The sequence below is a fragment of the Mustela lutreola genome, chromosome 1 (assembly GCF_030435805.1).
Source record: "Mustela lutreola isolate mMusLut2 chromosome 1, mMusLut2.pri, whole genome shotgun sequence".
NCBI classification, from domain to species: Eukaryota; Metazoa; Chordata; class Mammalia; order Carnivora; family Mustelidae; genus Mustela; species Mustela lutreola.
In genome coordinates, this window is record NC_081290.1 from 271,907,699 (window position 1) to 271,922,751 (window position 15,053).

The window sequence follows — 15,053 nt, forward strand, 5'->3', positions numbered from 1 at the left end:
TAATATATAAAAGCCCCAACCCAGGGAGTTTGCTGTGGTAATTTGTTGGGGCAGAAACTTGGGAAGGAACAGGAAGGCGGTAGGGATGTGGCTTTCAGGGGGCTGGGGGGCTTGGCGGTGAGTGCTCCCCAGAGCTCATGGAAAAAGCAGGAAGGTTATGAAAAATTGCTTTCAGGGCCCTGACTGACTCCTGAGAGGGTGCCCCATCCAGTCCCCTGAGCCTTTCAGTCTGGTCTTTGGGGGGGAGGGGCACACCGGAGCTGGGAAGCCAGAAGGCTCCCTAGAACGGACACTCCTCATCTCAGCCACTCTCAACCAAAGGTCTTTTGGTACAGCCCACTACCAATAGAAGGTTCTATCCATTGGGAGAGGAGATGGGAGCTGCTTGCCTGAACCCTGTGTGGGTCAAGTTGGTCCCCATTCTCCCCGGCAACCCAGGCCTCCCTCACATGCTGCAGAAGCCTGCTGGGAGGGTGCTTTTCAGAATCGGGGGGGGGGGGGGCCCTCTGCTCCGCACGGGACCGCAGGAAGCCAGACCTCCACTCCTGAGCGTGAGATGCTGACCTCCTAGCTGCCCCATCCTGACCATGACCAGGACAGTGCTGGGGTTGGGGGAGGGATGGAGAGGGGAGAGGGGGGTGCCTGAGAGCCCAGAAGGGCCTGGCCTCCAGCTAGCCCACCCGCCCACCCAACCAGCACCTGGCCAAGTAGCTGCAGCGAGGAGAGCGCTCTGCCCCTGGAATGGGACCTGGGAGGAGGGGCTGGGCCTACATGCAGGGTGCAGCAGGGAGAAAGCACCAACTACAGCAGAATGGAGGGACCCTACCCCTCCACTCCCTTCCCAAGCCTCCTTTCCCCAGCATCGGCTCCCCTGCTCCTCCCACAGGGATCCCCGGCTTCTGCTCCCCCCAGATGTCCACGGTTGGTCACAGTGGGCCAGGTGCCCCAGAAGCCCAGTGACTCCCAGCAACCTGAGGCGGGCCAACAGAGGGGGGGCGGAGCAGTCTTGCTCCAGATGCTTCTGGGGCTGAGCCTCCTGCCTGTGCTGAGTGGAGATCTGGTCTGTCCGCATCCTGCCACAGCTGCTTCCTGAGCCTCACAGGGCTCTCGGGGACCTCAGTTCTCTTCAGTGAACAGGAAGGCGGAGAGACACTTCCAGATTTCCAGACCTCTCCGCGACCACCACGGGAGGGACCACCCCCCGTGACCACCCCCGCGGCTCAGCGCACACACGCGACCACCAGCACCTCCTGTGGCGCCTCTGCCCGCCTACCTGGCTGTGCCGATGTTCCTATACTGGCACAGCAGCAGGTGCCGGAAGGTCTTTTTAAAGGTGGCGTTGCAGAGGGCATAGCAGGCGGGGTTGATGGTGCTGTTGACGTAGCAAAGCCAGTAGCCGATGGACCACACCGTTTCGGGGATGCAGCTGTGGCAGAAGGTGTTCACCAGGACCATGACATTGTATGGCGTCCAGGTGAGGATGAAGGCCAGCAGGATGGCGAAGATGGTCCGAGTCACCTTGCGCTCCCGGGCCGCCATCTGGCGCTTCTTGCGCACCTGGTTGCGGGCAATGCTGGCAAACTTGCGGGCCACGTTGGCCGCCGGACGCATGCCCGCGGGCGTGGCCGGGACGATCTCGATGGCTGTCACACACTCATTGCCAGTCTGCTTCGTCACAATCTGGATCTTGGACCATTTGGAGGCGGGGTTGAGGGCCCGCGGTTGGAGGGGAGGGGCGGGCACGGCCGGCGTGGTGGCCTCCGCGGTGGACAGCTCCGTGGGGGGCCGTTCCTTGGTGTTGTGTGTGGCGCTGCCTGAGCTGGACTCATTGGACGTGTCCTTGTCGGCCATGGGGCGCGGTGGGGGCGGCAGGGCCGGGGGAGGGGCCTCCTCCAGCTTCCCGTTGCGCAGCTCCTCGGGGCCCGCGTCCCCCGGCGGGGCCTTCTGGAGGCTCTGCTTCATCAGAGGGCTCTTGAGGAAGGCCAGGGTCTTGGCCTTCTTCTCCTTGGGGCCTTCGGGCCGGTGCTTGTGGACTCGGCTGCGACTGGCCAGGGAGATGTGGATGTAGAGCACCGTCATGATGACCACGGGCAGGTAGAAGGCAGCAATGGCAGTGCCGAAAGTCACCGCCGGGTTGGACAGGAACTGGATGAAGCATTGGTTGTCTGGCACCGTCCTCTTGCCCACCACAAACTGCCAGAACAAGATAGCGGGTGCCCAGAGCACGAAGGACAAGACCCAGGCGGCGGCGATCATGAGGCCTGCCATCTTGGTGGTGCGCCGGGCTGGGTAGGTGAGGGGCTTGGTGACACAGAAGTAGCGGTCAAAGCTGATGATGAGGAGGTTCATGACCGAAGCGTTGCTCACCACATAGTCCAGGGCCAGCCACAGGTCACAGACCACGGCGCCCAGAGGCCAGTAGCCCTTGATGATGTACACGGTGTAGAGGTTCATGGAGAAAGCGCCGATGATGAGGTCGGCACACGCCAGGCTGAAGAGGAAGTAGTTGTTGACTGTCTGCAGCTGCCTGTTGACCTTGATAGAGAGCATCACCAGGATGTTGCCCACGACAGTCACCAGGCTCAACGAGCCTGTCACCGTGGCGATGAATACCATTTCCACGGTTTCGTAGCGGTTATGCGTGGACGTGACCAAGCGCACAGACTGGTTGCCCGAGCTGCCATTGACTGGTGTGATGTTCGCCATTTTGGTTAGCCAGGGCAGCCAGGCAGGTGTCTGGAGGAGGAGGGAGAGAGGAAAGGGTGAGCTGCTGAAGGGGTTTAGAGAGGTAACGGGAGGTGACAGAGGAACATTGTCCTGTGGGGCCTTGGAGAACTCCGCCCATCACTGGCTCGTTTCTTCACCCATTCATCACATATTAAGCGCCTACTGTGTACAGGCACCGTCCTGGGGGCAGGAGTTATAGAAGTGATTGAGACACACAAGATCCCCACCCTCACGGAGCTTCCAGTTTGATTGGGGCAGACGAACGTGCAAACCACAAAAAAAAAACAAGAAAGAAAGAAAGAAAAAAACCTGGAAGGAAAACAAGAGGGCAAATGGTATATAGTGGGTGAGTCAGAGGACAGACTGGGATGCTTCCTTGTTGGGTGATCAGTGAAGGCCTCTCCAAGGAGGGGATCTGGACAATGGCAAGGAGGCAGCCATGTGAAGAGTCACGGAGGTGGCTTAGTCGGGGCAATAGCCAGAGCAAAGGCCCTGGGGCACATATGGGGTACAGAGAGAAGGCCAGTGTGTGCAGGCCCCAGAGAAGCAATGGGGAGGGTTTTCAGTGGTCCCAGACGTCAGCATGTAGCTCTGGTCAGGAGCGTTCATTCACCTCCTCAGTCATTTTGTGATCAAACATCCTGGGGGACCTGTCCTCCATCCTCCTAGATGGCACTGGGGACACAGGCAAGAATATATATTAGCAGTTAAGACTTCTCATCTACTAATAATTGTTGGGCACTTTACTTTCTACCAACATTAACTAACGTCTTCCTCACGACACATCTGTGAAGTAGAAACCTTTATTTTTCACTACTTCCAGGTGAGGAAACTGAGGCACAGAGATACTAAATAACCCGCCCAAAGTTCCACAAGTCCTTGACGTCCTGCTGCTGCCCCAGAACCCTAAGGGTTCTGGCAGAGGGAGACCTGAAGAGCCACAAGAGCCGGTGAGGCCACCTCAGGGAAGGCTCCGGGGATGACCGGGGTGGCCTGGAGTGGGGAACCACCGAGGATGAGGAGAGTGCCGTGTAGAGGGCCCAGAAAGGTACATACCAACACAGCCTCCCCTCTCCGAGCTCCCCCTCCCAGCCCCAGGGTGTGTGGGGGGGCACTCAGTGCAGGGGTGGTAGGGACCATCCACAGCAAGGGGCTGAGGGAGGACCAGGAGGAGTCAGAAGCCGAGAGGGCCTGTCAGCCAAGGAAATTCACACAGGGCTTCCAAGGGGCCGGCACCAGCTCTCGGCCCAACTGGGGACACAAAGGGGCCTCAAAGTGTCCCAGAGGGAAGGGGGGATGTGGCAGGGGAGCCTGTGGCCACCCCGAGGGCACCCCCTGGCCCGCCAGTACACATGGAGAACATCCCGGTAGGGCCCCCCAAGCACATGGCCCCTCCCCTGAGCCTGTACCCCCCTCCCACCCAGGTCCCTCCTCATCTCTCCCCTGCCTTCCTCTCCCATACACGTGAGGGAGGCCCACGCCCAGTGCGCTATGTCAGGGCAGCCGTTCAGCCCAGCCTCCTTCACACCCGCCAACACACGCACCATTACACACGCACACGGGCCCCGTCGCAGCCCCGCCAGCCCTGCGCGCTGTCGTATACACAACGTCTGTGTGTGACAGAGAGGAAGAGAGAGGGCGAGGCAGCCAGTGTGGAGGAAGGAGCACTCACCCAGCAGCCCAGGCTCCAAGGCCAGCAGGGTCCTGGCTCTAGACCAGCCACCTCCCCTTCCCACCTCTCTCTTTCTCGTTTGCAAAATAGAGAGGACCCGGTCCCAGACCCCTCCCAAGAAGCTATGGGGACCAGCAACTGAACTTTCCATCTGCCGCAAGAAAATGCGCCAGAGGCTAGAGGCAAGGACCAGGGTGACCCATCCCCGGCCCACGCCTGGCCTCAACCCCTCTCATTCGCCTCTGCAGACCCAGACCCTGCCTCCTGGCCTGGCAGTTCACATTCGCCTGTCCAAATCCTTGGTTCTCAGGAGGAGAGGCTCAAAGAGGGGTGTTGCCATTTCCAAGGTCACACATGAGTCAAGGACAAAGGCTAAAAACCAGCCTCTCTGGGGTCTCTGACAGCCGCATTTCATCTTGGAGAGTTTCCGGTGTCTCCCTCTGAGCTGGTAGGGCAGAAGCACCTAGCAGGGAGGGCTGGCCCTCGCCAGGCAGGTGCAAGCCGGTGCAGGGTGGGCAGGATGGATCTGTCCGCCAGCTCCAAGGAAAGCCCCATCTCAGCCTCCCGGGGCCAGGACACGGGCCAGCGAGATGGGAATGGGGCCAGAAGTCCCCAATACGAAAAACATAGGAGCCCTGGTTTATTGAGTGTTAACTAGGAGTCAGGAATCCTTCTGAGCTTTTTCAGCAGATTACCTGGTTTAATCCCTACAGATTCCTGATAAGGTCCGTACTATTAGTATCCCCATCTCACTGAGGTAACTATCTTCCTACAGATGAGGATAATGTTAATTAACTTGCCCAAAGTCCTCCCATGTGTAAGGGGGAAGGGCTCAATTAGAACCCAGGAGCCACCTTCTCAACCCCAACCTGTCTCAGGTGGATTTCCTGCCTCTGCTGTCCACTGCTCAAAACCAAAGAACTAAGGGTCCCTTCCCACTCCCTGCTGGTTCCTCCACTTAGCTTTCCCAGAAGAGAAGAGACCTCTTATCTCCATGGGGGACAGACATCTTGTCTCGGAGATGACAGGTGGTTTAGTTCCCCTCTGGGTCCGCTAGGGGAAGCAGCCAGCGGCAGAAAGGGTGAAGCATGGTGCCTTGCCGACTCCCGCCCTAGCATCTTTCTGAACCCCCCCACCCCGCACCCCACCTGCCCAGCACACATTCTGATAGCAACCCTCTCTGGGGCCTCTCTCTGCCATCCAGGCCCGCCGGAGATCCGGGAGTCGAGCAACCGCTGCCCAGGGCTGTGCACACCGCTAGATGGCAATGTCGAGCCCTGGGTGCCGGCTCCTGACTCCCGGCAGGCGGCGGCTCTTCGCCGCCGCCCCCAACTCCAGTGCGACCGAGAACACAGAGGAGGCTCCAGGGCAGGGCCTCCCAAGGGTAGGACGTGCCCGCATCCCCCAACCCCACCCCTTTGCCAGGCTCTGCCCGCGAGCTGCCCTCGTCGCCGCGCGGGTTCAGTGGTGGGAAAGTTAAGGGCGCCGGGCTTCCACCCGGCCCCGCCGAGCAACGTGTGGGCGGGAAGGCGAGTGCGAGTTCTGTTTGTGTGTGATTACTGGGGAGCGCGAGTAGAAGCGAGTAGCTGTCTGCATGTGCGTGTGTGCGCGCTCGGCCACGCCTGGATACCAGTGGGCCCTGTGCGCGTGAGCAGGCCCGTGCCATGTGGACACGTGCTTGTGCATGCGTGCGCGGGCCCGGGGTGCTGTGGTCTGGGGAATGCACACGATTTGGGTATGCCTATACCTGGGAGTTTGTGCACAAGAGCAAACGCAGAGCCCACAGTAGGTGACCTGCCCGGGTTCAAACGGCCCTGCCAGGAGACCTCAGTTCAGACTTCCACTGTCTGAGCACAGAGAAGATCCAGTCTAGAGCCAGAGTCTGAATCGTGCCTGTGCCCCGCTCGTGGGTGGGAAGGGGTTGCGGCTAGACTACAATCTGGGCTGCGACGGGCCTCCTGACCTTGGGCATCGTCTCAGCCAGCGCCCAGTGGTGTATGGGTCCCCAACGCTGTGGCGTGGTGTCCCAGCCTGGGACTGACTTCTGTCGAGGGGCCTCTGCTGGAGTCGCCCCACTGGCCTTCCAGGACACCAGGCTCAGCAAAGCGTGCTCAGGAGGATTATGGTCAAAGGGTGCCCAGTCTGCCGGTGGGAATATACCGGCAGCACCCCCAAAACGGGGAGGCCCAGCCGGGGCTTAGGTCAGTTGAGTGTAAGATTCATTCCTTCCCACACTTCTAACCCTGCACCCCGCTGGAGAGGCACCATCTGGCCCCAGCGGCTAGAGTGGGCTCCCGGTTTCTCGAGCTCTGGGCCTGGGCGGACCTCGAGGACCCGGTTGGGAGTTATTATTGGGCTCTTCTGGAGGCTCCTCCAGGTCCCCTTCCTGGTCAATGGGGCCCTGGCTCTCCGGTGCCCCGCCCTCCCCCCCAACCCCCTAGCACGCAGTTCCTGCAGCCTCTGGGCGTGGGCACCGTGCTTTCCCGGGTTCTGGAGCCCCCCCTTTTCCGGACGAGAAGGGAGCGCGTGCTCTGGACGCCGTGGGGAGGGGGTTGGGGTGTGGGTCCTTGGTTCTTAGGCATTCACTTTAAGGTTCCAGAAAGGCTGTGCCCCTGGATCCGTCCCTGGGGCGGGAGAAAGACTCAAGAGTTCACAGGAGGGAAAAGGGGCTCAGGGAATTCGCCGGGGACACTGCGCCTGACACTTCCGCCACTGGGCCCGGGGCTTGGCTCCGGCTCTCCCGGGCTCGGAGCCTGGGCAACAGCAGGGGGTAGTCCTAGAGTGGGGGAGGGGCGCCAGGGGAGGGGGGGGTATCTCCGTCGGGGTTCAAGGTCGCGGATGGAGGACTTCATGGACCGGAGTGGGCTGGCAGCGCCGGGGGTTGGGGGTGGGGAGACGGGCGGGAAAAAGGCTCCTTAGGGCTCCGGATCCTGGCGCCCTCCAGAGCTGCCCGTGGGAGGACTGGAGTGCAGGGTCCCGCCCCCGACGGCTGCCCCTGGCGCCTTGAGGGCTGTGGGCGGGTACCCCTCCCCCGACCTCCTGAATGTCCATTCCTTCCCAGAGGCGCACCTGGAGAAGCTTCCGAGACTCCGGGTCTTTCTTCCCGCGGGGCCCCTCACCCTCGGGCTCTGTGCAGCTCCAAGCACCGCGGTCGTCCCCAAAAGGGCCTGGGGCCCCGTCCCAATGGGACCAGTCTCCGGGAAGCCTCAGAGGGTCCGGGAGCCCCACGTCCTTCTCCCCCAATCGAGTCCCCCTGCCCCCGCGCCGCCGCGTAGTCACTTACCAGACACCTCCGCCCCGGTCCCCTCGCACCTGACAGACGGCGGGACCAGCGGGCGGCCCGCGGGCCAGCGGGCGGGGCGCGCTGCCGGGCCGCGGGCCGGGGGCGGGGACGGGGTGCCGAGGGGCGGCCCCTGCTCCGCCCGCAGCTCCCGGCGCTGTGGCTTCGACTCGCGCTCACGCTCGCACTTTTCCCCGAGCCGCGTGATGTCACGGGGAAGCAGCCAATCCTAGTGGGGCCGCGCCGCCCGCCCCGGGCCGGCCACCCAACTGAGACGCGCGGGGGGCACCACCCGGGGCGTCGGGGACCCCAGCTACGAGCGCCCCTCACTAGAGCCGGCCGGCAAGCTCCCCGCTCGGCCACTGTGGGGGGACCGCCCCCGGCTGGCAGTACTGCTTAGCAGGGGGGCGCTGCCCTCCGGGGAGGCTGGGGTGTGTGGGGGGGTGGGGTGTCCGCGTTGTCATGGGGACGCGGCGCCCCCTCGCGGGCTGGGGAGGGAGCTGGCAGCCCCGTCTGGCTCCGCTCTCCGCCTCCGCTCTGACCAAGCACCCGGGACCTGGAGGTGGTCTCGCGCCCCGCCTGGACCTCCCTCCCTACCGGGCCCCGCTCACAGTGGGACCTCGGAGGAGCGAGTGTTTGACCCCAACAAGAGGTTACGGGTGGGTGGGGTCGGCTCAGCCGTCACGGTTCCGTCGGGGCAGAGAGCTGAGGGCCGGCAGCTTCCAGCCTCAGGGCCGCTTGTCGGCCGCCGGGCTGTCAGAGAGGAGGGGCGCCGTCGGGGCCTGGGAAGGAGCTGGAGAGAGAAGACAGGCAACAGTCCGCCAGGGAGGGAGGAGCCCGCCCATCGCACACAACACTTGCCCGGCCCCCGACCACCGCCGCCCGGTTCCCGGCTCCCGAACTTCAGGCCGGGGAAGGGGTGCGCATCCCCTCTTCGGCCCCAGGATGGGACGCGCCGCCCAGGCTGCCGCGGCCTGGAGGGCAAGTTCACCGATGCCTGTGAGGGAGAGCTGAGTGCCCAAGGTCACCTGGGGCGGAGCCCGGAGCGAGACCCCAGAGGGCGAGTGGTGTCTTGAGGTTTCCGGGAACCGCATGGGTCGAGGCCTGGAGACTTGGGACCTTGCTTGTGCGGAGCGGAAGGGGAGGGCCCGGGAGTCCGCGACTGGGGCGCCCGCGAACGGGTCCGGTGACTTCAGCACCTCGGAGAGCTCCACCTCTACCCTGACCTTGTAGGCTCCGCACCGCAATACAGGGCACCCACATTTCTGACACGACCTTTCCTGGGGCCAGCCGGGGTCCGACTAGTTGCTCCCCACCCCCACCCCACGCCCAGGCCCTGATGCCTGTTACCCCGAACTCTTTGAGCACAAACACCCGATTAACCTTAAGACCGCGGATTCCTTCTCTTGGAAAAACAACTCAGGTCCCGCCTCTCCACCCTCCCCCAAGGACGGGGGGAGGCGGGGGGCTGTGAGGGGGGCGGTGGAGGAGGGTAAGGCAGTAGAGGGGAGGTGGTAGGAGCTGTCAGAGAAGGGGTGGGAACTGGGGGAAGAGCCGGAGCTGCAGGGCTTTTGGTGTATTCTCCACACTGAATGGGAATGATCTGGTCTTCCATGAGCCTCATAACCAAGGACGAAAGAAGCTGTTGTTCTTGCCCCCACTTCACAGATGAGGAAATGGGCTCAGATGGTTCATATGACAATCAGATGATAGTCCTGCCCTTGTTCCACTTTGCCATCTCTCTCCTTAGGGTCTAGGAGAGGAGGGTGCTCCTAGGAAGGTGAAACTATGGGGTGTGTGTGTGTGTGTGTGTGTGTGTGTGTCTGTGTGTGTCTATGTGTGTGTGTGTGTGTGTGTGTAATGAGGATACAGGGGAGGCCAGATACTTATAAAGTCAAACAGAGTAAACAAGCCAGGCCAAGGAATGGGGGCCACAGAAATTAGAAATGTCTCCAACCACTGCCTTGAGTTCTTCCAGAATCAGTCAGGCAAAGTTGCTCGTTTCCCTGAAATCCTGGGGTAGGTAGGGTTGACCCCTCCAATCCCAAACCCAACAGTGAACTATGGAGAGCAGAGTTGGGAACCAGAGGATTTGGTTTTGTCTTTGCCCTCTGCCTTTGACTCAGCTGGGTTCACTGACTACTTGGGTGTATAAAACTCCTCTGAACCGAACTCCTCATCTCCGCCAAGCTCTGTCCTGCTGACCCCACAACCTTGTTATAACAAGCAAGGGGCCCAGAGGCTCTACTACTGGTAAGGAGCTTCTTTTTTTTTTTTTTTTTTTTTTTAAGATTTTATTTATTTGACAGACAGAGATCACAAGTAGGCAGTCAGGCAGAAAGAGAGGAGGAAGCAGGCTCCTGGCTGAGCAGGGAGCCCGATGCAGGACTCGATCCCAGCACCTGGGATCATGACCTGAGCCGAAGGCAGAGGCTTAACCCACTGAGCCACTCAGGCGCCCCAACTTTTTTTTTTTTTTTTTTTTTTTAAGATTTATTTGTCAGAGAGAGCGAGCGAGCGAGCATGGGCAGACAGAGTAGCAGGCAGAGGTAGAGGGAGAAGCAGGCTCCCTGCGGAGCAAAGAGCCAGATGTGGAACTTGATCCCAGGACGCTGGGATCATGACCCCAACCTGAAGGCATCGGCTTAACCAACTGAGCCACCCAGGCGTCCCTGGTAAGGGCTTTCTAAAGAAGGAAAGGGGTTGATGTGGAGATAAAGTTTTGACAGGTAGCTGCTGGGCTCTTCATTGGCCAGACAGGATAGAGGCAAGGCTGGCAGGACCAAAGTTGGATGCTCTCATCCACAGGCCTCTTCATAACCCCGTTTTCCAAAAAAACAGCAAGTCAGGTCCTCATCTGGGTTCATCTGGGTGGGTTCAAAATCTGGGTCAGTTAGTTGTTTGGTTTGAGGGGTGGTACCAGTTCCCATCTTGGAGGGTTTCTTTTCTTTTCTTTTTTTTTTTTTTTAAAGATTTTATTTATTTATTTGACAGAGAAATCACAAGTAGATGGAGAGGCAGGCAGAGAGAGAGAGAGGGAAGCAGGCTCCCTGCTGAGCAGACAGCCCGATGCGGGACTCGATCCCAGGACCCTGAGATCACGACCTGAGCCGAAGGCAGCGGCTTAACCCACTGAGCCACCCAGGCACCCTTGGAGGGTTTCTGTGATGAGGATAGAGATAATACACATTGAGTCCTTGGCACATGGTTTACACTAAACAAATTCATAGTCCCTACTGTCAGACCAAGGAATTCTTCCTCTCCCTGGGGGTTGGGATTTGTGGGTAGAGGGCAGGGACTGCAGTGGGGCAATCCTTCTGCCCTTCAATGAGTAATTCGAATCCCACATCTTCAAAGAAGGCTCGCCCTAACCACTCCAGTGCTCTCTGACCTAAAATGAAATTACAGTTCCAAGGTAACTGTAAGAGGTTACATAATACAAGCTCTGCATCTTACTACAAGGCAGGAAAGTGAAGCAGATAAAAGGCAAGTGGCTTGCCCAAGGTCACACAGCTGGCTGATGTGTCTTATTCCAGAACCCATTGTTATAATGTTCCAGAAAATTCTAGCATTCGTAACTATGTAATAGTTCTACACATTGTTCTGTATTACTTGCTTGCCTGTTTAAACTTTTGGTTTTGTCTCTGTTGGGAGAGTAATTCTACAAGCTCCAGAGCACCTGGGACAGAGTCGGACACACAAGAGATAGTCAAGAAATAGCCGTTGCTTGGGCACCTGCGTGGCTCATCGGTTGAGCATCTGTCTTTGGTTCAGGTCACGATCCCAGGGTCCTGGGATCGAACCCCACCTCAGGGATCCCTGTTCGGCAGGGAACCTGCTTCTCCCCCTTCCCCTCCGGCCCCCTCCCCAACTCATGCTCGTGCTCTAATAAATAAAATCTTTAAAAAAAGAAATAGTGGGGCGCCTGGGTGGCTCAGTGGGTTAAGCCTCTGCCTTCAGCTCAGGTCGTGATCTCAGGGTCCTGGGATCGAGCCCCGCATCGGGCTCCCTGCTCAGCGGGGAGCCTGCTTCCCCCTCTCTCTCTGCCTGCCTCTCTGCCTACTTGTGATCTCTCTGTCAAATAAATAAATAAAAATCTTAAAAAAAAAAAGAAATAGCTGTTGCTGGCAAAAAGCCCTGGGCCGGCTGTTTTCTTGTATACTTCTGTAAGAATTGGGGCGAACATCCTCCTCCCACTTTCTAAGTGACTTGAAACTCGAAGTGGCCAAGGCCCACAGTTACACAGCAGGCCGTTCAGCCACTGTACCAAGGACATAAAATAAAAGGGAACTTGAGGGGCACCTGGGCGGCTCAGTGGGTTAAAGCCTCTGCCTTCAGCTCAGGATCCTGGGATTGAGCTTCACATCGGGCTCTCTGCTCAGCGGGGAGCCTGCTTCCTCCTCTCTGCCTACCTGTGATCTCTATCAGTCAAATAAATAAATAAAAGGGGAACTTGAGCAGCCAGCAAGTGGCATCTTAGAGGGATGCCTGTAGACCAGCCCAGGCCCCCACCTGGCCAGGCCAGACACCCATGATGGGTGGTTTCCAGGCACCATCGAGGATCCAGCTTTTTGGTCAGTTACAGTCACACCTTCATTCCAGACCCACAGTCCTGGATAGGAAGCAATCAGGATGAGGGCCTTTCTGTCATTCCTACCTACCCCCGCCCCCATCACTGTTAAGGCTGCCCCAATCCTTAGCAAGCCTGGGGGAAGCAGGAGGTGGCAGGGCAGAGCCCTGGTACCACGCACACGTGGCAGCCCATACCTGACTGGCTTCTTCTGCTGAGGCCACAGACAGGGCTCCCCACATAGGACAGCAGCACCAGAAACTGCATGACAGAACCTGGGCCCGCTGAGTTCAGTGGCCCCCTCTCCCCCCAACCCCCCAATCACCACCCCCTCCTCCGTCCTGCATGGAAACAAACAGAGAAGAGCCTGGTGAGGGGCGTGTCATCATTTTAATGATGTAGATCTTTGGTGTTTCCCTCATTAGCAGTCAGACTATCCCCTCTCCTCCCACCACAATGCTTCTATGATGAGTTACAAACAGAAAAGAAATCACATTTTCATACTAAAAACAAAATAATCAGAGCCTTGATTTCTCCACTAGAAACTACACGTACAGTTCAAGATTCCACATGCAACACCTTAAGTCACAGACCGAGACCTCACACTCTGACCTGGAGTCTCATCCCCTCCTCCAGCCTGGGGCTGGCTTTGGCCTGGGCTCATGTAATCCTGCTACCCACAGGTGCTGCTCTGAGGGCCGGGGGCAGGCGGAGAGGAGCCTGGTGGACAAGCCCCGGGGGCTGGCCAGCCTACACCCCCCAGCTCCTGAGTGAGGACCTGCCCACCATCCCTTGACCCCATCCTGCATCGGGCAAGCAGGCTGCCCCCTTCACTCCATGGTTGTCCCCCATCAGTAAGTGCAGGAAGTCCCTGTCTTCAGGAATCGGGGAGCCTGGCCTGACCCCCGACTGTGGTCTCTGTGGGGTAAGATCAAGAGAGGCTGAAGCTCTGGAAGGCTCAGAGATGGAGGTGGCTCCTGGGGGGGGAGGCAGGCTGCTCCTCCTGCTCTTGGGCTCCTAGTGGCTCTGCCCATGCAACAGGGGGACAGGGCAAAGCTGCCCCACTGGCCACTGTCCCGGATGGTTTGGCCCAGATCTGGAAGACAGTTCACCCTTCTGGGCTCTCTGCCCAGGGGTGAGTCTCTTTAGCCATGTTTCTGGGAGAAAAGGGGGTTCATGGCAGGGTACCCACTTTCTCCTCCCTTTACACGGAGCACAGCAGTATGGCTCCCCTGGGCTCCAGATCCTCCAGAAGGTTCTAGTCCCGAGGCAAGCCTCACCCATTCAACTGCCTCAAGCCCACTGCCTCTGACCTTACTCGGGGCCCCCCTCTTGCTCCTGTTCCCTGATGCAGCCCGCAGCTCTTCCGCGTGGACAGTTCCCAGTCAGCTGTGAGGTCCAGTTTCTGCTCTGCGGTTCCAAGGGGAAGCACCAGTGCACACATGGGTCTCTACCTGTTCCGTGGCTCCCTGCTGGGGCCCGCGGCCTCCCCCCTGCTGCTGCCACCGCCTTCAGCAAGGTGGTTGTTATTGGTCAGGTCGCAGTGCAGGGTTGGTCCTTCAGTGCTGGGAATGGGGAGAGGGGCGGGGACCGGGGAGGAAGGCGGCAGGGGCGGCTGGGGCAGCTCCCGCCCTGGGGCACTAGGCTGGTCCCAGGAGGCTGTCCGGGGGCTCAGGCCCCGCTCTGCCAGCTGCCCGGGCTCCGCAAGCAGTCCCCGGGAGGCAGAGGGCCGGGGGGAGGACGCGCGGGTGGCTGCGGGCTCAGCGCCGGTCTGGGAGCCGCGGTGGATGCGGTGGCTGACGATGATGCTGTTGCCGAAGCCGCCCATGGAGGCCATGGTGGTGCTCTGCTCGCGCTGCACCACGGCCGTCATGCCCCCTTCCGCCATCAGCCGCTGGATCCTGCTGAGGGCGTCTTCCCCGCTCGCACCAGACTCGGAGCCTTCGCCTGGAAGGTAGGGAGCACAGGACAGAGGGAGTTTGCAGCTGGCCAGGACCACACAGGCAAGGAGGCCTCCGTGAGGAGCAGCTGGCGGATTCTCCGCCAAAAGCAGAAAGGAGAGTCCAACTCCTTTGGAGAATCAGTCAGAGACTTGAAAGCTAGACAAGACTCCCCAAATGATCCTAATTCCCATTTCTGTTCTACTGGTCGGAAAACTGAGGTGGAGGATGGCGTGAGGTGGCCAATGCCACTCAGCCCGTCAAGAGGCAGAGCCGGACCAGAAAACGGGCATTTGGCTTCAGCCCTTCCGGCACAAGTGGCAGGCTAGTCACTACGTGAATGAAGGTGGCCGGGTGGTCACAGATGGCTTGCTTTGTTTGCCTTCTCCCTGTCCGGGTAACTGGGGGACCCAGCCTGGAGAAAGGGCGTGCTGCCTGGTCTGTGGAAAGAGAGGGCGCCCTGCAGAGTGCGGCCTGAAGGCAAACAGTCTGCTCAGCCTCATTTCAAAGCTGTGCTGTCTTCCCTCGGTGTTGTTCTGTTTACTTCCTAAAAGCTCACAAGGAAGACTGGATTTTTAACTGTTCCCTAGAAGGCATTCTGTCTCCTCTCTTCCCCAAACCACCAGATTTCCCAAGCTGTTTCCCATTTACTGTTCTCCTTGGCTTGGGCAGGATGCCGCCGCATACCCTCATCCTTCCCTGGAGACAGCCAACTGCCCAGGCCTGAGGCTTCAGTGCACATCTCCAGGGAGGGAGAGAAGGTTCTGTTCCTTCCCCAAAGGCCTGGGCATCCCCACCCCTCTTGTGTGGGAGTAGGGGAGGCTCTTGCTCAAATCTGTTCTGTACTAGCAGTGTGACCTTGGA

The 15,053-nt window shown here is 59.6% G+C and overlaps 2 protein-coding genes across 9 annotated transcripts in view; both read right to left on the bottom strand.

Annotated features, from left to right (window-relative positions):
- Positions 1 to 47: 47 nt before the first annotated feature.
- On the bottom strand, positions 48 to 8,030 carry CHRM4 (cholinergic receptor muscarinic 4). Its single transcript, XM_059141012.1, has 2 exons — positions 7,683 to 8,030; positions 48 to 2,736 (listed from the first exon to the last, which is right to left on the bottom strand). Exon 2 carries the CDS (start codon positions 2,704 to 2,706, stop codon positions 1,270 to 1,272), a length of 1,437 nt encoding a protein of 478 aa, XP_058996995.1. The 5' UTR covers positions 2,707 to 2,736; positions 7,683 to 8,030; the 3' UTR covers positions 48 to 1,269.
- A 4,590-nt stretch (positions 8,031 to 12,620) lies between these two features.
- The window catches only part of AMBRA1 (autophagy and beclin 1 regulator 1), a 177,815-nt gene continuing 175,382 nt past the window's right edge, over positions 12,621 to 15,053 (bottom strand). For all 8 annotated transcript variants that reach the window (XM_059141085.1, XM_059141061.1, XM_059141078.1 and 5 more), the window contains one exon: positions 12,621 to 14,196. In XM_059141085.1, the coding sequence (XP_058997068.1) occupies positions 13,700 to 14,196 (497 nt within the window). In that variant the 3' untranslated portion in view covers positions 12,621 to 13,699. The remainder of the gene's footprint in view (positions 14,197 to 15,053) is intronic.